This window comes from Aricia agestis, chromosome 6 (assembly GCF_905147365.1).
Source record: "Aricia agestis chromosome 6, ilAriAges1.1, whole genome shotgun sequence".
In the NCBI taxonomy this organism is placed as follows: domain Eukaryota; kingdom Metazoa; phylum Arthropoda; class Insecta; order Lepidoptera; family Lycaenidae; genus Aricia; species Aricia agestis.
Window position 1 is genome coordinate 14,108,339 of NC_056411.1, and position 21,760 is coordinate 14,130,098.

Below are 21,760 nucleotides of genomic sequence, written 5' to 3' on the forward strand. Positions count from 1 at the left end.
TTCACTCCGAACTTCAGGCAGATAATTATTAATTACCAGCAAAACTTGTAACTTTTCTCATTGTTAATTATTGTGTAAATATTTTACCTTTGCCGTAATTACCTTCTGTTTAATAAATACTTTTTTTATGAAATGTGTGGACCGCGAAGGTCATTTCATTTCTTAAAATGGACCCCGAGCGAAACTAATTGGTGACCTGCAGGCGCGGTCCGAAGGGGGGGGGGGGGGTCATAGGGGACATGACCCCCCCCAAAATCTAATGTCCAATTGAAAAATCTCAAAATCTTGCCAAATAATAAAAGGAAATTTCTATTTATCCCCTAACCACCACTATGCCAGACCTTAGACAGCTGTCAACCCAGAACCGTTCTAGGGCGCAGATAAAAACAAAATATTATATGTATTAGTGTAGTGACTAGTGTGTGACCCCCCCAAAATTTCAGGCTGCGACCGCGCCTGACCGACCTGTGACCTAGGCTATAGGGTATATAAGGTTTCATATTGCTCTACGCTACTACAAAGAAGCGGCGGCATAGGTCGTGTGCCGCGCTGATCTGAACATTACCTTAAGAAAATTCAAAATATTATTATTCTGCTTTCTGTTATATTTCTTTTATGCGATTGATAAGTCTCTTCTTATTTAACTAGAAACAAACAACAACGTATGCAGAAACTCGAGATCCTTTGTAGAAGTAATTCAAAACTATGCAATTGTAGTTTTCCTTTAATTATCTAGTTGTATACATAATAGAAAAACATACAGTATCGTAACTCAGCCGGGCTCTTGAAATCAAATTCAAAAAAAAAAGACGGGCGTTAGTGTGAAGAGAGAATTTATCGCTTTATTCGCCCTCTTCAACTACGTGCGCTTGATGTAGCACCTACATCATGCGTATCGCAATCACAATAGATTCTCAATTGTTATGCGGCAGCTGATTTGTGGGTCAGGCGATACAGAAAGATGGTCTTCTGTATGTTTCTCCTATGGCTTAGCTTTAGGCTAGTATAATAAAACTTTATCTTTAAACTTTCAACTAACTAAAACGGGCTTTGGCCCACCACACATTCCCACCACTGTATCTCCTGTGTCGCCAGGATCGACAGCGGCATCCAACCACGAAAACCCTTTGATATGATCTCAGGGAGCCCGAGGGACATGCTAAAGCTGTCTTGGGACCCGCAACGAAATTAATCAGAAGAAAATAGGAGGAGTAGGAAGAATTCCAGATTCCCTCCCCAATATAAAGCGGGAGACAGCACAAAGTTGCAGTGACCGAAAGTCAAAGAACTGAAGGGGAGAAGCACCACGGGAATTTAACGTTAATAATAATAGTGACTACTATGCTACAGCTAAATTAATTTATTGTGTTAGACTGTTGCCAATAGTAATTGTGACAAAAACGCTTGAAGGCACGGAAGTTCCTAGCGCTGTCCACGAGATCACCGTAGTATGCGACACCAGATGTGCAGAGTAGGTTGTTTAGCATTGTAGTTCTTTCGTCCTGCCAGAGACTGCACTCCCAGAGAACATGATGAGCTGTTTGTTCAAACATATTGCCTTCGGTCGAGCACTCGCACATGGGTGATGCTACCAGATTAAATCCGTAGAGTTTGGCCTTAAAATTTCCATGACCGGTCAGGAATTGAGAAACGCAGTGATCAATATCCATCCAATGTTTGGATAGTCGTTCACGAATATTAGGGAAAAAATTATAAAGATGTCGCCCTTTGGTGGAACAGTCCCAACGCGTCTGCCATTCGGAGATTAGGCTTTGCAAAGAGTTTTCTAAAGGTTCAAACAATCTTGCTATTTTATTTTTATCGCGAGCGCTTAAAAAGAACGGGTTGTCAATGTTTTTGTTATGATAGTACATTGTCGCACGACGCTGAATCTCAAGGTCAACGGGTAAAACTCCGGCTAACACGGGCAAGGCTTCGGTGCTTGTGGTTCTATAAGCTTTGCACAAGAATATAAGAGCAAGACGTTGGCTTTGTAGCAACTTGCGACGAGCCGCGCCGATAGTTGCTCTGTCGGCCCACACGGGGGCCCCGTAGCAAATGCTACCAAGGTAAGTAGCAGTGTAAATTAATTTTAGGGTTTTGAATGAAAGGCCCCATGTCGAAGTAGATATTTTGGTAAAGGAGTAAAAGTTGCGTTTCGCTTTCTCACCGGTTTGAATTATATGTTCTAAAAATGTAAATTTATTTTCTAAGTAAAAACCAAGATAACAGAGCGACTGTTTGCGTTTAACGTTAATATTGTCAAGTTTAATGCTAGGGGAAGATATAAGGGAACCTTTTAAAAGAATTTGGTAAGTTTTTTGCGCGGCGAATTTCAGACGATTACGCTCACCCCAGTCAGATATTAAATTAAGACTACTGTTGGCTTTAGACTCAATTTCGGAACGCGAGTTTGCTTGAACGATAAGAAACCCGTCATCGGCGTAACCAACTAGTATACAAAGCGGTGGAAGTGGAAGACTTAACAAATCGTCGAATCCGATGTTCCATAATTTAGGCGAAATTACCGATCCTTGAGGGCAGCCGCACGTTAAATCTTTGACATGTGTACAATGTCCTAGACGAAGCTTAGTTTGACCGTTAGAAAAGTAAGAATGTATTATAGAATAAATATTGCAGTAACACCCTCGATTTTTTAGTTTTAATAGCACCATCGGCCACCAGGCATGGTCGAAGGCCCCGGAAATATCTAATGAAATAGCGACCACGTATTTAGTTTCCGACAAATTAACTATTTTTCTTACTTCTAACGCCGCGTCCACAGTCGATTTCCCGGCGGTGAAACCGAACTGGTGGCTATGGAATTTAGGGCCACCGGGTAGCAGGCGAGGTACGATGAGACGTTCTAGTAATTTACCTAAGCAAGGCAGTATCGTTATCGGACGGTAAGATTTTGGGTCGTCAGGAGGTTTGTTTCCCGCTTTAGGTATTAATTTTATGCAACCGGAACGCCAAATTTTTGGAAAAATACCTTCTGCGATACATCTGTTGTAAACATATAGAATCGATGAATTGGCCGCTAAACACGCTTGCTTTATCATAATATTCGATATTTTATCCTCGCCCGCAGATTTTTTTATAGGCAAAAGGTTTACTATTTTAATAAACTCCTCCGGGGTTGGTACATCTGAGACCGGTGTATGAATGGGGTCTAACATTCTACTCCTAATGTCGCGATGGTGTTCATCATCCAAGGAGGGCTCGTCGTCTGGGATGAGAACGTTTAGATATGCCTTCGCCGTTTCCTCTAAACTACAAGTGTAAGAGTTGTTAATTTTAATATTTGAGAAAAAGTTTGGCTCATTACTACTACTGGGTTTAAGCTCGTGATATAAAGAGGACCAGGATCCTTTAAACTTTCAACGTGCTGATCAATTTTTTTGCCTTTTATTCATAAATTTACTCGGTACTTTCCTTAAACAAAGGAAGTACGATATAGAAATTGAATACCGTGGCTGAAAAAGAACCGACCCCATTGTTTTTATGATAGATTTAGAAAATTATACACTTTATAGTCTATACTCTATAGAGCAGGGGTAACCAATTAGTTTCGCTCGGGGTACGTTTTAAGAAATAAAATGACCTTCGCGGTCCGCACATTTCAAAAAAATTACTAAAGTACAAATGTAAAATTACGGAAATAACAAAGGTATTCGTTTTCGTCAATGAGAAAAGTGTCAATTTTTGTTGCTACGTCATGTTCATCGGTATGTCGAGGACTCGAGACCGAAATTAATTTTTAACGAAGTTCATCTTCGAACATGCTTGGTCCGCACACAATGGGTCGGCGGTCCGGATGCGGACCGCGGTCCGCCATTTGGTGATCCCTGCTATAGAGTATAGTCTATAGTGTACCTATATGTTAGACTATATGGGCCATTGTCAGACTTATTAACTTAGGCCTTCGACACACAATAGCAATTAGCACATAATCGGGGCAATAGTTCCAATGCCAGATCCAAGAGCCTCCGCAACAGATTGTCCCAATTATTATTTATTACAGTCGCCTCGTATCACTTTCCTCCCAATATAAATCTTCCCTGGACTTCTACGAACATTTTTCGAGCCGTTCAGTTCAGCCGTTCTCGAATGTTAGCGAGACTAACAAAATTCATTTTCAATTATCTGTAAATTACAAGTACGTGAATATTTTAATTATAAAAGCTATATGACGGCCGCAACTCCATTGCGCCAAAATTCCTTTATCGTGCGGGAATTGTATATTTTCCGGGATAAAATGTATCCTATGTCTATTCATCACTCTATTCTCGGGATTCAAAGTATTTCCATACAAAATTTCAGCAAAATCGTTTTAGTGGTCTGGGCATGAAGAGGTAGAGGAGAGGAGCTCTAGTATATCCCACAACCTGTACATTTTGTGGTAAACTTTACAGAAAACTCTAACGCCTACTGATTTGTGCTTTAACACAGTAATTTTTATTTGTAGATGTGTTTAAATCATCATTCATCAGTCAGCCAAGGTTTATTATATTATGTAGGTAGATGTAAAAAAAACTTTTTTTTATATTATGTAGATGTATAGTCACAATAGATCCTTAAGGGTCGCAGTGACATCAGGGCTACTCTACCTGCCTTCAGCAAAAAAAAAGTAGATGTATTATCATCAGTCAGTCAAGGTGTAACTGACGACGCGAGCCCTCACAAAGCTCGGCTTTTAGCTAATAATCTTATATATAAAATTCTCATGTCACAATGTTAGTTACCGTACTCCTCCGAAACGGCTGTACTAATTTTTAACAAATTTTATATACATATATGTTCAGTAGGTCTGAGAATCGGCTACTGGGTACTTTTTATATTGATAAGTGCATTTGTTGAATAAATAATAGTAAATTATTACTGAGACTGACGGCGACCATTGTTTGTGCGACGGGATAGCGATGGACGTTGCCATGGACTACTTATTTAGTCACTTCAATAAAATAATATGGGCGAAATACTTAAATTTATGGCAAAGCAACGTTTGCCGGGACAACGTATATTAGTATAGAAGTATACATGGACTAGGATTAAAAAATATCTCGTAGCGTTGTCGTAGCTCGTAGCTCGGCGTAGCTCGTAGGCCGTAGCCGTGAAGTAGCAGCGTAGCTCAACGCGCGCGAGCTCCAAGGACACCTGCTAAGGAGCATGCCGATTTCGGGGTCAAGATGTTTATTTTTCGAATATGGAATAGGTAGCCAAACATAGAACAATGAGAAGTATTTATGTAGATTAAAGTTGATTAAAGATTTAAAGAAGTATATATTTTATTATGTTCGGGCCACACTAACGAGAAACGCCGTTAATTATCGCGTTAATTCTAAAACATGTTATAGCATTGTCGCCTTTACATGCCACTAATTAAAGGCGTTAATGCTATAACATGTTTTAGAATTAACGCGATAATTAACGGCGTTTCTCGTTAGTGTGGCCCGAACATTAAAAAATATGTTAATTATACAGGGTGTACCGTGTAACAAAAATAAGTGATAATACTTTAGGGTGTCTACATGTTCCTTGTAGATAATTCACTGTGAAAGTAGAAACACGTACACACCCTAAAGTATTATCACTTATTTTTGTTTTGTTACACACTGTATAAAAATAGATCACTAATAATAATTGTAAAGTTGCGAATTTATAGACCACCCTTGATCGGCGTCAAATCGGCGTAGACTTCTGTAAGGGTGGGTTGCACCAGCCTACCTAGCATACGCCAACGAGATATCTCACTCTACATGTTTTCTCGATGTTTGATGGTTTGTCTCTTCATCTCTATTCACCCTAGCATGACAAACATTTTTTCTCGCGTAGATCTATCATCGAAATAACACATTTTTATAGAGTGTGGTCGAGATAATTTCGAGATTTTGACAGTATGAGACGAGTAACTACTCGTCTCATAATGTCAAAATTTAATTATCTCGAGAGTGAGATATCTCGTTGGCGTATGCTAGGTAGGCAGAGGCCTGGTTATAGTTACAGTTATTGTCAAAGTTGTGGTTATAGTTAAGGCTAACTTTAACTTTAACCTTAACTTTGACCACAGAATTTGACAGATGACAGCTGGCCCGACAAGGCTTTAAATGAATGTGGGTGGGGGCGCTGCTGGTAAAGAAGAACTGTCAAGAATGGCGTTTATGTATGATGACAGCGTTTTTTCGCCACGTTCATTTAAAGCCTTGTCGAGCTTAAGATTACCGTTAAACGTGGCGTCCATTATTGACTTAAACCAAAGATTTGACATTTTTCATTGTAGTTAAAGTTAACCCACCTATTGTCAATTAAATAAAATCGCAAAATGGCTCCCATTAACATTTAATACTTAATACCCTAATAATTATGCAATTATTATAATTTGTGCGTTTTAAGATGATATGGGTGACACTTCTTATATTCATTGCTACGGGTTTTTTTTACAAGAAAACAAAAAAAATTATATTCCATCTACAAAAACAAATGTTTCCTATAATTGTAAATGAATAAAAATGAAAATTTGCTAAATGGTAACTTATTAATATAAAATTATAAATTTTAACTGTGAAAATTATTGTTACAAAAATATTTGAAAAATGTCAGATGCATGAAATCGAACTTATGCCAATAGAGATTGACACTGTTGAATCGAAATCAAATCGATAAAAAGGGCGGCCATTCTAAATCGCCGGCGCCACTCTGAAACGTCAGTACGAAATCGATAATTTCGATTGCAATTCCTTTACGAAATGATTCGATATTTTTAAACTATCGATTAATGTTCTTAGGTAACTTCCCTACTATTGTCAATTATAATGTGTCACCCATATCATCTTAAAACGCACAAACCATAGTATGAAATGTGCAGAGATGCGCAAAAACGTCACATTCAATCGTGTGTCGAAAATGGTTACGAAGCTTTTATACGTGGGAGAGCCATGCTTCGGCACGAAAAGGCCGGCTCGACCGGAGAAATACCACGTTCTCACAGAAAACCAGCGTGAAACAGCGCTTGCGCTGTGTTTCGCCGAGTGAGTGAGTTTACCGGAGGCCCAATCCGCTACCCTATTCCCTTCCCTACCCTCCCCTATTCCCTTCCCTTCCCTACCCTCCCTATTCCCTTTTAAAAGGACGGCAACGCACTTGCAGCTCTTCTGATGCTGCGAGTGTCCATGGGCGATGGAAGTTGCTTTCCATCAGGTGACCCGTTTGCTCGTTTGCCCCCTTATTATATTAAAAAAAAAAAAAAAAGCTAAAGTGTTTTTTGTATGGGAGCCCCCCTTAAATTTTTATTTTATTTTAATATTATTATTAAATATTAAAGTACACATTTGACAAAAAAATGTGTGAAAAATTCAAGTCTCTACCTCTTGCCGTTATTGATAAAGAGCGAAAAAGGCCGAAAAAATCACGTTTGTTGTATGGGAGCCCCCCTTAAATATTAATTTTATTTGGTTTTCATCATTTGTTGTTATAGCGGCAACAGATATACACAATGTGTGAAAATTTCAGCTCTCTAGCTATTACCGTTATTGAGTTACAGCCTGAGGACAGACGGAAAGATGGACAGGAGTAAGGACGGACATTGAAGTCTCAGTAATAGGGTCCCGTTTTTAACCTTTGGGTACGGTATTGTATTGGGCATTGGCACAACTTTTTATAATATTATGGCATTCGATAGGAAAAATAATATTATAAACTTTATCCATTCTCCTTTTGTTGCAAGATATGGAAATTAACTTGCCCACACTCTTCACTGACATCTAGCGGTAAACTTGAAGAAATAACTTTTAAGTTGCAAAGATAGTAGTGCCCTCTAGATTTGAAATAAACTTGTAGAATTTCTATGAAATTAACGTTTAGTTTCGCAGTACTAACTTTTTAACTTTGGAAGGCATGTGTTGGGTATTTTCCATACCAAGGAAGGTACCATACATGTTATTTATTTAGTTTTAAAACATGACTTTTATGACTTATCAGTTGTCACCAAGTACCAACTTAACACATAACATTTCTCTGTCTTATTTAAAAATATTAAAAAAAAAATATACGTCAAGCTGCAACTGTCAATATGTCAATGTCAAAGTGCGACGTTTGTCACGATGACAGATGATTGAGGATTCCTTTCCCGTTTCAAGTTTCCACTTTTCAGTAATAATGGCGCATTTGTTGAAGGTGGATATATTCCTGTAAAATTAGTGTGTTAACAGTGTAGTGAAGTGAAAATAAACTGTTTTGATGCCTTATCACAGGCGCTTGTGTGTCAAAATGCCGGATTACGACGACGAGGTGACCGTCGTGGACGTGTATGACTTGGCGTCGGACATTGGTAAAGAATGTGAAATAATTATCGAGAAATATGGCCCTGAAGCTGTAACGGCTCTATTGCCCAAAGTGATAAACACACTGGAACTATTAGAAAACCTCGCCGTACGGAATGAAAAGGAAAACCAGGCGCTGCACGAGTTGACGGCGAAGATATCGCAGCTAGAAAACGATAAGATAGAAAAGGCAGAATACAGACAACGGTTCGAAAAGGTGCGTAATAGAGGTCATGATTATTTGGTTATTAAATAATTACGTGCATCAACATGAAACTCACTGGTTTCAACATCTTCGTTCCTACATTGTACTTGTGTTTGTGGATATTGCACGACGCTCACAATTCACATTCCCAATACAGAACGTATTTCCAATGTTTGTTGTTAGAACTTTAAAAAGTAAAGTATAACAATAATTGTTACAACATTAATTGTAGCATGTACTTTTTAAAGAGTTGGTTTGTAATGTAAATTTACAAAATTACATGCCAGAAGAGCAAAATTGAATTTTGACATTACTCATCCCGAGATAACTTTCAAGTTGAGGGATAAATTACCTAAATTATTGTCTTAAAAAAATTTAAGGAACAATAATTAATTAAAAAAATATTTTTTTTTTACTTATCTTCGCTTGTACAATGTTAGTATAGAATAAAATTTAAATATTTTTAAAATTACCTTCATTTACAAAGTTTCACTGCAACTGCACTCAATGCTAACTTAAAATAAAATTACAAATACCTACATGATAGGTTTTTATTAAAATGCTTACGGAAGTGTTACTCATAATTCTGTTCCAGTATGTGTTTTTTTGTAAAAGGGAAGGAAATATTCTTGTTTTATTGTACTATTAGAGAAGTTGATTTCAAGGCAGATGGCAGACCAACGTGAATTGGTTGCGTTGAGTCGAACCCATCCAACAGATCACAGCTACCATTGAATGGACATAATCTGACCAAACGTCGGTCCGTCTAAGCCTATGAATCAATTTCTTCGATGGTACCTGAATGTGCATTACAATAATTATTCAAACAAATATAAGAACATGTTCTTTTATTAATATCCATCAATCCCCAAGTGGCAGCCAGCATGCTACATGCTGCATAACAAATAAAAATCTATTGTGCCTGCGATACCCACGATGGAGGTGTTAATTCATCAAGCCGCATCAGTCACCGTTGACCGAGACACAATAGAAATTCTATTGTGACTTGTTTTTCTACTATCGACGGGTTAAAGTTAATAAAGTTTTAACCCTCTAATCAAAATAATTAAAAGATCTACATGTATACTGGCATTATGGTTATGCTATGTTTTGTATTTGTCTGATGAATAAGAAAAGTAAATTAATTACAATAACACTGTCATCATGCTATTTAGTAAGAGATTAACAGCCACTCTCAGAGTTATTTAGATTACATTTAATGATGATTAAACTTCAATTTAATGAAGAGTTTGACAGATAAAGTGTAGTTAAGTCTTAAGTGAAAATATTTATTTAATCATAGTTAAGTAATTAATATTTATCTCAAATAGGGCAGAATGTTCTAATATTATGTACTTAGAAGATAATGTAAGGAAAGTGTTCACAAGACATTCGTTTTTGTTGTCATTTTGTATTACTGTTAGCTGGTATGATCAATTTCTAAACTACTTTCTATTGTTTATTGCGGATAAATGATTGAGCAGGTGGTAATTAACCATCAGGTTGTGGGTTCAAATATTCACATCCGGATTCTGGATCTGAGTTTTCCATATTTCTTGGTCATGAATACCATGTGCATTTAATTTTGTACATGTTATTTAACAAATCTCATCATTATTATGACTTGTATTGTACAAAATTATTGTTTAATGACAATAAGAATACATTAAAAATATCTCTCGATGACTAAAAGTAAAACTAGGAAGCAAATATTATGTAGGAATTACATTATAGTAGAACCTCTAGAACAACAAGCATGTATGCTGTGTTTCATTCATACCTTGACCAACATAAACAATGTTTGTGTGTTGCTTACAATATTTTCATATTAATGAGAATGCTGAAAAGCAAGTTACATAGCAAACTTGACTATTCTTTTCAATGTAAAATACATAACTGGATTTTGCCAGTAACAATGTGCAAAAATCTGTCTGTTTTAAGGGATTTTCAGACAGAAACAATTAAAAAGTACCCTATGCTTTCCTTAAGGTCTACACATCATATTTAACTAAGTTCAATACAAACAAACAAATCATAATTAAAATTATTCTATACTAGACGTTCCGCGCGGCTTCGCCCGCATAAATAAGATATTTCAACAGACAAAGTAGTCCACAAAAATAGCCTATGATCCTTCACGTGGTCTACGTCTCATCTGTGCCAAATAACATAAAAATTGCTCCAGTAGTTCGTGAGATAAGCCCTTTCAAATAATTTCCCCCCGTTTTTTCCACATTTTCCTCTGTTTCTTCGCTCCTATTAGTGTCACAATGGGTCGGCGGCCCGGATGCGGACCGCGGTCTGCCATTTGGTGACCCCTGGCCTATAACCTTCCTCGATAAATGGGCTATCTAACACCGAAAGAACTTTTCAAATCGGATCAGTAGAACTTCCTGAGATTAGCGCGTTCAAACAAACAAACAAACTCTTCCGCTTTATAATATTAGTACATAGATATGCAGCAGCAAACATTTTCTTTATGCAATTTTAATAAGAATGCTAAGCTGTACTTATGTTCATTAACAATATTGAATAATAACACACTGAATAATAATTCACTTTTGAATAATAATACACTTTTTACCGACTTCCAAAAAGGAGGAGGTTATACATTCGGCTGTATGTATCTTTTTTTCACCTTGCATAATATTTCACTAAAAATTTAATTAACTTTTTGTAGAAGTCATGATTAAACTTTCTACATTTAATCATGGTCCCTATATATAATATATAAGCTTGGATATATAAAGACTTTCATTCTCAGACATTATTACAAAATTATACTGTAATTAGAAAATTTTAAATAAGAGGCTAGACTTATCGCATAATATTAAAAAGTTAATGTTGTTATTTTTTTTTCAGGAAATTGAAGCCATCGAAGAGCAATGGCGAACAGAGTCGGCAGATTTGGTAACAGCAGTCGCACGCTTACAAGAAGAGAACAAACGCTTAAGACGGACCTTAAACTCACCGGCTGCAGATGGTAAGTCTTACTTTTACTATTAATGGTTATCCGGACTTATTTATTGGTAACACGATGTTGCCTGCAACATTGTTGCGTCAATCATTTTAATTTCAAATGTGGCAAAGTAGCCACATTTGAAAAGGCACATAATAGACGAAATAACATTGTTACTTGACACAGACTAATCCAGTGTCAAAATATTTTTTTCCACTGCACCATTATCAAGAAGTAGTTTTATATCTATGCGATCTAAGCAAATAAGTTGTAACATTTTATAAGTTCCTTTTTAGGGTTCCATAGTTTAAGTTTCTATATGCAAATAGTTCTTAACTACACTGGCGATTGTAAAACGCTACAAAATCTCAATGCGGGTGCCTGTCTAATTAAGTTGTCTGTTTCTTCATATTAAAAATGCGGGTCTGTCAATGCTAAAAGCCTTATAGGAAAATTTTACCAGCTAAAACTTAATATAACAATACTCAAACTCGCAACCGTGAAATATGTATTGTTTTATAGATTTTCTAATATATATAGAGCCAAAGCCAAAGTTGCTACTAGTCCCAAAAGTTTTTTTTTAATGTTGGAACGCTTTAAATTACATGTTTGTTTGTCTTTTTGATGGCAAAGTACTTTGTAAAATGAGACGTGAGACATCAATTTTTCAATCAAATCCTCAGTGAAACAAATGCTTTTAAATATATTTTTTTACACAATGCTGGCTTAATCTAATCCAATCTTGGTTCACCGTACCCAGAGCTTTGAGTAATCAGTCACCTTTTATCAGAAAAATTACGTGAAAATCAAGCGTTTATCAGGATCTCAATAAATCAATGCTGCTGATTAAGTTTTTAAGTATAAGAACCTTCAAGAAGAGAGGCCCAGAGGGTATTCCCTCTTAAAGGTTCGCGCTTACTTTGTCGGCGCGTGCCGGGGCTTGCCGGAGCAGATCTGAAAGCGCGTGTGAGCAAAATGCGCTATAGCACACTATTGCCGGGCTGGGCCGCATCTCATTGACGGATTTTGAGTACTTTGGATAGCTCCAGTGTGACCACTCTTAAATCACTCGTGACTCGATATATCAAAAACGTTGCTATATTCTACTAAAATCTAGACCGGGTTTTAGCTTCTACCGAAAATCTACCTTTATTAATCAATGTATTCTACGTGGTTGAAACTAAAATAAAACTAAAATGTTTATATGGGCTGTCTTCATTATGCATTTTAATTTTTTATATTATTTGTTATATAATATCGATCTTCTATTAAAATTTACAACAAATTTTGGACTACTAAATCGTCATTCATTTGACCTCAAATCTACCAAAAAGTGGAAATCTATGTGAAGTGTGGTCACACTGTTGCCGGGGCGCAGCGGGTTTGTCGGTCCTTGCCGGGCCTTGTCGCATTGACGGAAATCCGCTGCGCCCCGACACAGTGTGCGATCAAAAATGCGATGAGCCCCGGCACGGCCCGTCTCAATGGGCTCACTCCTTATAAGGCCAGCAACGCATCAGATGTTTCGAGCGTCCATGGGCGACGTTAGTTTCTGTCCATCAGGTGACCCGTATGACTTTTGCCCCCTAATTTTATTAAAATAAACTTGCAAGAGGGTGAACCAACAGCTTATTCGATCACAATATCATCTTCAGTCAAAATCAGTGTATGTATCCGTTTGAAGTTACGACGCGCGACGCGATACAGCACACAGATATTATGTCATAGTCCATAGACTTAAACATGTAGACATAGACTAAGTCTTAAAAACTTCGATCTGTTTGCGTCAGGGTTGCAGCCGGGCTAAAAATCAGAAATCAAATCAAAAAAGAAAAATCATTTCATCATCACGATTATCTTGACAGTTTTACCATATCGTGCGTGTCAATCCATCCGCATGGAAGTGCACCATGTCCGCTTGCGGTAACACTAAGCATCGACGAGTTTCCGTAATATTCACAAGAAAAAAAACTATACAACGTAAAGCATCCGTGGCCTTTTCAATCGTGTTCAAAAACGTAAAATATGTAAAAATACAAGCAGGGCTGCACAACCTTTTGTTTGTGCCGGCTCTGGCGATGTGATATTTTTAGCGAAGCCCCCCCCCCAAGCGTAGAAAAACGTTAATCTGCTCGGGCAGTCTCAACAATCTAAGGTCTAGACACCTAAATTCTCTGCCTAGAGATGAGAACAAAACATACAAATATTGACACTTAATAATTTTATGTGATTTTATCTCGTGGCTTAGACTAGCACACGATCGCATCGAATTCCACTAGCTTATAAGTCCATTCAGAGTTATGTTACTTCCGAGTTCCGACACAACCTTTATGCTAACAACATAAGGATGATTTTAGTAACAGGTAATGTAACTTTGAACGGACTGAAGCGAAATACGCACATTTTCCTTGTCCAAATATTTGTTGACGCAACCATAATGTGATCAATCTGTCGCAAAGTATTCCGTTGCCTAACTTATGACCTTGAGTATAATGAAGCCCAGACGAGATTGTGTCACAATTATTTGACTATTCGGCATTCAACGCCTCTGTAGTCCAGTGGCTTAGAGCAGTGTACCGCGGGCGTGGCCAGTGGTTGGTGTGCCTCAAAAAAATTACATTTTACCTACATAACATACCTACCTAGTTTAAAATAATCGGCCAAGTGCGAGTCGTACTCGCGGACGGAGGGTTCAAAATAGCAAAAATAGGCCAAAAATTGTGTTTTTTGTATAATCACCTGATTGTCTGACAAGTCAGACGTCAAAAGTGAGTCCTGCGCCTCACTCGCTAGTCGCGTCAATCTTTCGTTCCACTGGGTTATGACTTATGAGAGTAAAGGGATAGAGAATGCTCTTGTGGACTGCGCACATACTTGGGCACTATAAAAATACTCCTGCGTAACTGGTCCGGTTTCAATGAATCTAGCCACCGTCACCGAAACCGATGTCGGAGTTTTTATTATTCGGTTACAGACTACAAACTAGAATATCACTAACGTTATAGGTTCTGTAGGAAAGTAGTCTAAGATGGGGAGGTCATTATCATCGGTCCATAACGTCACAACTCACAACCAGTACAATAGTGGTGGAGTATATTCCTCAATGAGTATATCACAAGGCTTTTAACTATTTATTTAACTACTTTCATACTCAAGCATCAGCAGCAGCATGAGTGAAGAACATTGATATCTTTTTTTTCCATAACCTGTAATCTATTTGGAATGGAATGGAATGGCTGCACCATTTCCAATGGACTACCTCCAATCCGAACCTGAGGTACTCTATTGACTATTTTATAACAGCTGTCCAGTGTTCTGTCACAATAGACATAACGACCAGTAGTTCGACTGCAAAGAGACGGACAGGTTTCAATATCTGTCAAATTCGTCGGGTTTCACTAGGATTATGAACGGAATGTGCCTCGCGCTGGCTGATAAAATTTATTTTTAAATATTAAAAATTTTAATCACATGTGCCAAAACACAAACAACAATACGACCAAAGAGAAACACGTCCATCGAATATGTCATAGTTTTAAATTCGTATGTAACAAGTTAACAACCCTAGCGACGATTTTCGTCATAATACGTCAAATTTAAAAATTTCAACATCAGTTCTAAGTCGGCATACTCTATCATTATGTCTACTCTGGTTCTGTAGTCATAGATCGAAATTGATTTGTTTGAATATTTTGACAGTTCATTTGACATTAATTGAAGACATAGGGCCAGGCCACAACACAACGTAATTTAAAAACCATAAATACATTTCATATAACCTATGGGCAAATTATAGTGTATGCTTGAACTAATCTATATGTACAAATTTTGGAAACTTAAATATCACTCTCCTCTGTTGGCAAAATTAGAATCCCTGTTTTTATAGAGGTATTTTTAACCGACTTCCAAAAAGGAGGAGGTTATATGTTCGGCAGTGGAGATTTTTTTTTATTTTTTTTTATTTTTATTTGATTAATTATTGTGTTATAAAAGTTGACCAATCGTCTTATAGCTGGGTAATTTAAAGATAAAGACATGATGAATACTGACAATGAACTTTAATTTCCTAGCTTTAATCATTGTTGAGAAAAATCGATATTGCTGCAGCCAAATTATCAAGGCGTCACCTTTAAAAGATATTACACAGAGTGCTTGTGATCGCATCGTGTAGCGGCCGGTATCTCTGCATTTTTACGGATATATTATGTTGAAAAACAAAACTTAACGCCCTCATATGAAGAGCTTTGAGAGATGTATCGGCCCGCAGCAGCTAACGAGCGGGATTACGTAACGTCGTTCAACCGACAAGCTGGTATCACTTTTGAACGTTATTGCCAACGGAATAAGGTCGATAAGAGCTCACCAGGTACACCACTTCAGTCTGGCCTTTCTCCGGCATGATACATTTTATCACATAATTGGTATTCATTATAGCGTCTTTTCAATGGACCACCCCAGTCTAGGTTTGAGAGGATAAACAATAGATGATTTTATCTACTTTAGGTCGACTGGATTCCAATACCCTGATTCTATTTTAATCTAACATTAAAACGGCTTCGATTAAGTCGGGATTCTGCCAAATATCAAAATACTATTCTCGTGTATGTGCAACAAAAGTAAAACGATGGACTTTTTGGAGATCAATTAGAGCGCGTTTGACGTTATTTCGTATTTGTAGTTTACACTGAGACTGCGTCGATATAATATCGAAGCTGTATTAATGCTGGATGAAACTATTTGAATCAGAGTACAGGGCTCAGTATATTACATTTTACATTAATAAAATACGCGGCCTACGTATACTGCCTACGCTTGTAGTTTAGCTCCTATTTCGTACAGGGTTGAATGAGGTAAAATGTATGATCCCCTAAGTTATCCGCCCTTTAAGCTTCTTGCGGAAAATGTCGGAGTGATGGCTTAAGCTAGCTATTGCTTACGACATCGGGTAATGGAGCTTACTGTGAGAATAGATGGATAAAACGAAATATAAAATACTACTACGGAACCCTATATTGCGTGTGGCCCGACACGCACTTGGCCGGTTTTTTCCGTTATAAAAAGTACCCTATGTCTTTTCCCGGGACTGGAAGTATCTCCATACCTTTAACAAAATCGGTTCAGCGGTTTGGGCGTGAAGAACAGACAGACAGACACACTTCCTCATTTATAATATTAGTAAGGATTAGATGATCCAATCATCTAATCCTTGCTAAATTAAGCTATTACAATTCACATCTCTCTACCCTTCCCTTCCCTACCCTTCCCTATTCCTTTCCTTACCTCCCTTACCCTGTAATCCTATTCCCTCTTAAAAAGCCGGAAACGCACCTGCAGCTCTTATGATGTTGCGTGTGTCTGTCGCAGCCGACTGGTTTAAATAGCCGTTCGATCAAACAGCTAGCCCTTTGATTGAACAACGCCATTCAATCACACGTCTAGCTTTTATATTGAATATTTTAGTCGCTCAAAACGTTCAACACTACAGCTGATTCAAAAGCCGCCGTCTAATTGAAGTAGTTCAGCGCGCACCGCAGCGGCGCTAGGTGCGTTTTATTTACAATATGGCGTCAACTAGCAGGTCTTTGTTGGTGTTTGTGGTTGTTTTTCGGAAAGAAAGTAGATAATAAAAGTTACAAGTGTTATTAAAGAGACAAAAATTGTAGAGGCACATACGAGTGAATCAAAGTTTCAAAAAATATTCGAGGAGAAATTACGGGATTATGAAATGGATGGACGCAGCCCACCGGAAAAGGGGGGTTCGGGGGGCACAGCCCCCCGTCAAAACAAAAACAAACACAATCCAGAAAGTCCAAAAGTTGGTTAGGTTAGAACTTAGACCACAACACAGAGTGAGCCGAGCGAGCGCAGCGAGCGTGCTGCGGCAGGAGCCGGCGACCGTTATCAAACAAAAGGGGGGCTCGGGGGGCGCAGCCCCCCGCCGAAAAAAAACCAAACACAATCCAGAAAGTCCAAAATTAGGTTAGGTTAGAACTGTGACTGTTGTGCTGCGGCAGCAGCAGGCGACCGCCACAAAGCACGCCTCAGATTTTTTTATTTTTACTTATTGCATTAAACTTTTGGTCACCCCTTAAACTTAATCCGAGAATAATCTTTCAATAAAATACAAAAAGTTTTCCTATTCTCCCAAATTACAACATATTAAGCTAATGGTCGCCCTAGTTAATTTGCCATTAAACCAGTTGGCTAAGCGTCGTCTAGCTGTAGTGTTGAACGTTGTAGTCAACAAGTCGGCTAAACGACGTATAGCCGTGTGATTGAATGGCGTTGTTCAGTCAAAGGGCTAGCTGTTTGATTGAACGGCTATTTAAACCAGTCGGCTGCGACATGTCCATGGGCGACGGAAGTTGCTTTCCATCAGGTGACCCGTTTGCTCGTTTGCCCGCTTATTTCATTAAAAAAAACCTAGTTGATATAGACTGAAATGTAACTATTCTTCGACTGAGCGATGCCCCCTAGCTGACGTACAACCGGTTCAATGCACTATTTGGCATGAAACACTTGGAGATAGTTGTGAGAAGATCATATTATGTGTGGGGAGGTAGGTGGGAAGGCTATAAATAGAAACTAATACGGTAATGTAGTTTTATTTATTATCCACACTAATATTACAAATGCGAAAGTATGTCTGTCTGTTAGCTCCTCACGCCCAAACTGCTGAACCGATTTTCCTGAATTTTGGTATGGAGACTTTGAGCAGTTTTGAGTTCCGGGAAGGACTTAGGATTATTTTAAAGGTTTCCGTTCCGAGTTGCTGGCGTAGTTTTACTATAATTATTAATTGCCAAGTACTACTTACCATAAGAGTCTATAAAAGTTAAAATAGTAGTAGTAAAAATGCTAAGAAGGTTAAGGTTCAAGTATAGAAGTTGACGAACAAGATTATTAGAATTAAAAAATCGTATTTCCTCGATTTACCTATTATACGTTTTGAAGTTGCCTTTTGCTTGATACTTAATATGATACATGATACTTATAATATAATTATTACATCAACATTATGGCTCAATGAACGGAACAAAAGTAAAAGTCATCATATCTAGTTCTACGATCAATATTCATTCATGCATCATTTACTTAGTCTTTTTTTTTATTTATTAGGAAAACAAACAAGTATACTAAGAAATCACAAAGGAAATTACATACTAAACTTAAAATAAACAACAGTATACACTATACTCCACTATGTTTTCACATATTACTTACTAAGAAAAAAGCAGTATATATATTTTTTTCTTGGATCACAATTTGTCCATTTTTGACCTTATTGATCAAATGACCACTGACTTTGTCATTGGTGACTCGCCAAGGAGTCATTTACTTAAAAAGCCTTTTTGATCCCTCCGATAATCTTATATCTTTAAATGAGCAATTCTTGTTAAAATCGTTATAGCCGATTCCGAGATTCCTTATATATATATATATATATATATATATATATAAGGAATCTCGGAATCGGCTATAACGATTTTCATGAAATTTGTTATATAGGGGGTTTCGGGGGCGATAAATCCATCTAGCTAGGAATCATTTTTAGAAAATGTCATTTTATTCGTGTTTTATCGAATACCGAGCGAAGCTCGGTCAAATAGCTAGTAGTATTTATAAAAGCTTATGACTCAAGTGAGTAACCATTACAAAATTTCATACATTTGATGTCAGTATTAAATTGATTACACGTCTGGTCGTTTAGACCATAGTAACTACGTCCTCCTCTTATCAGTGATAGTTTTTTTCCTCATAACTCAGAAGCTACCTGTATTTTTTACAATGAAATAAAATGGTGACAGAATAAAATATTCACCTTCAGTAAATCAGTAGGTACACTCTCTCTTCAAAAGATGAAGATAAATGAGAACCTGAGAAAATTCTATGAAATGAAAAAACATAATATTAACGCTGAGAGCTTCGGCGGGAATCTGATAAAAATTCAATTTATTTTTTCTAACCTTTCTTATTTTCGCCCTTTACCATGGCCCTTTTTGTTTTATGTTTCCGCGCTTTGACACGAACGGGAGCTGAATTATGTTTTTAACCGACTTCGTCTAAAGGCTATGTTTTTTTACAGTTGGCATAAATTCTATACTCTTTAGCACGCAAGTCTAGAGCCCAAACCGCTTTTGAGGTTGGGTCATCAGAAGTCAGGACATATTTTGATGAACTGGTTTCTTGAAGGCAAAGAATGCGCAAAAAACAAAATAATATCTATATATTTTTTTATATCTATGGACGCTTCACACCACGTCAGTCTGGCCCTGTGCTAAGTTCTTGAAGGACTTGTGTTACGGGTACAAGACAACGGAAATATATTTAATACTTTTATATTATACATATATCGAGGATTTTCATTATATTTTTTTGTTCCGTCGGCGGGATTCGAACCCGCGACCGCCGGCTTGCGCTACCGACGCGCCACCAGCTGAGCCACAGAGGTCGTCAACACTTCATCCTAATTATTTGCGACGCATCGAAAATAATAATTACTTATATCTATTCCAAACAAGTAGGCATCCTTAGATTCGTTAGGCATTGGGTTAACATAGCTTGGCGCTGTCGAGTTTTCGCTATTTGACCCATTTCCTTCGGAGGTTAGGTGATTTTACCGTTTTCGTCCGAGGGTAGGCTATTTTAATTCTATTGATGCCGTTTCGTTTCAGGCACAAGCGCTCCACCATCGCCGGCCAGGGAGCACGACCAGGAGGTGTTGTCTCGACTCAGCAGCACGGCCGAGAAGCAGCGGGCCACGCTGCGCCGACAGGAGAACCAGCTGCAGGAGAAACAGCAGATGATTGAAAGTGTGAGTACATTACTCTAGAATCTTCTAGTATGATAAAAACCCTATAAGAGAAATGAGAAACTCTGAAGATAAAATATAATACCTAATTTGTTCCCCCTACTAAGTGATTACTTATAGGTATCAACTATCAGAGATATTACATCATTGCTACCATCCAAACTCAGAGACAATAATGATAATATTTTTTAATTTAATGACGAATTTGACAGATAATATATTGTGTTTAAGTGATGAATAATGATTAAATGTCTATGACGGCGGTAGACACCCCGCATACTGCACACTTTCTATAGGCCGATAGTTTGATCAGGTTGGGCTGTTAGCGCGCACACTACGCCAACAAAACGGTTGGGTTGGTGGTGAGTGCGCAGACTAGACAACAGTCGGCCGATTGTTCTCACACGATTCCATTCATAGCGATAGATTGCTACTGCCGAGTCGGCCGACCTAACGTCGGCGTCGTGTGCGTGCGTTGAAGAACGTCGTACTGATTAAGCATCGGCCGACAGTTTGCCGATGGTTAAGTTTGAAGGCAATCGTATAGACTATAGCCCATCAAACTTAATTATTTATCGGTCCATACAAAATCGTTGTAGTATGCGGACTTGCATACATCTTCATACTGATGATAAACCCGACCAGTTTTACATAGTAAAGATCCTGTGGATAGTAAGGTTTCTGTCAGTCTTCATTTAAATACCTAGTTACGTAATCAATAAATGGCTCTTTGTCATAATCCTTATGGTTACTACTATTAAAAATGCGAAAGTGTGTCAGTACGTCTGTTACGTCTTCACGCTTAAATGGCTGAACCGATTTGGATAAAATTCGATTTAGAGATACTCGAAGAGACGGGAAAAGACATAGGATAATTTTTGTTACAGAAAAATGTACGGTTTCTGCGTGATAAACTAATTTCGTCACAACTCACAAGTCACAACGGAGTTTCGGGCATCATCGATAGTAATCAATACAATATTCTTGAGTAGGTACAGTCTTTAAAATGTATTATCTATTGACTTTTTTTTTTAAATAAAATAAGGGGGCAAACGAGCAAACGGGTCACTTGATGGAAAGCAACTTCCGTCGCCCTCACTCGCAGCATCAGAAGAGCTGCAGCGTTGCCGGCCTTTTAAGAGGGAATAGGGTAATAGGGGAGGATAGGGATGGGAAGGGAATAGGGGAGGGTAGGGAAGGGAATAGGGTCGGGGATTGGACCTCCGGTAAACTCACTCACTCGGCGAAACACAGCGCAAGCGCTGTTTCACGCCGGTTTTCTGTGAGACTGTGACTATTTGTAACTAAAAATGTATCGGATCATCGACCTTAAAATGAAGTACAAGTATAATTAGTTAAGTCTGCGTGTAATTGGCAATAAAGTATACAAATAGGTAGTCGTTGTATTCAGTAATGTGCGTGCTCAATAAAAGAAAATCCATTCGACAACTAGACCTCGCAGTAAT

General features: G+C 37.9%; 1 protein-coding gene across 3 annotated transcripts in view; it reads left to right on the forward strand.

Annotated features, from left to right (window-relative positions):
- Positions 1–8,107: 8,107 nt before the first annotated feature.
- The window catches only part of LOC121728103 (RILP-like protein homolog), a 52,309-nt gene continuing 38,656 nt past the window's right edge, over positions 8,108–21,760 (forward strand). For 2 of the 3 annotated variants that reach the window (XM_042116213.1, XM_042116214.1), the window contains exons 1-3: positions 8,108–8,535; positions 11,386–11,506; positions 20,158–20,297. In XM_042116213.1, coding sequence (XP_041972147.1) covers positions 8,236–8,535; positions 11,386–11,506; positions 20,158–20,297 — 561 coding nt within the window. In that variant the 5' untranslated portion in view covers positions 8,108–8,235. The remainder of the gene's footprint in view (positions 8,536–11,385; positions 11,507–20,157; positions 20,298–21,760) is intronic. The other variant, XM_042116215.1, reaches the window with a different exon arrangement.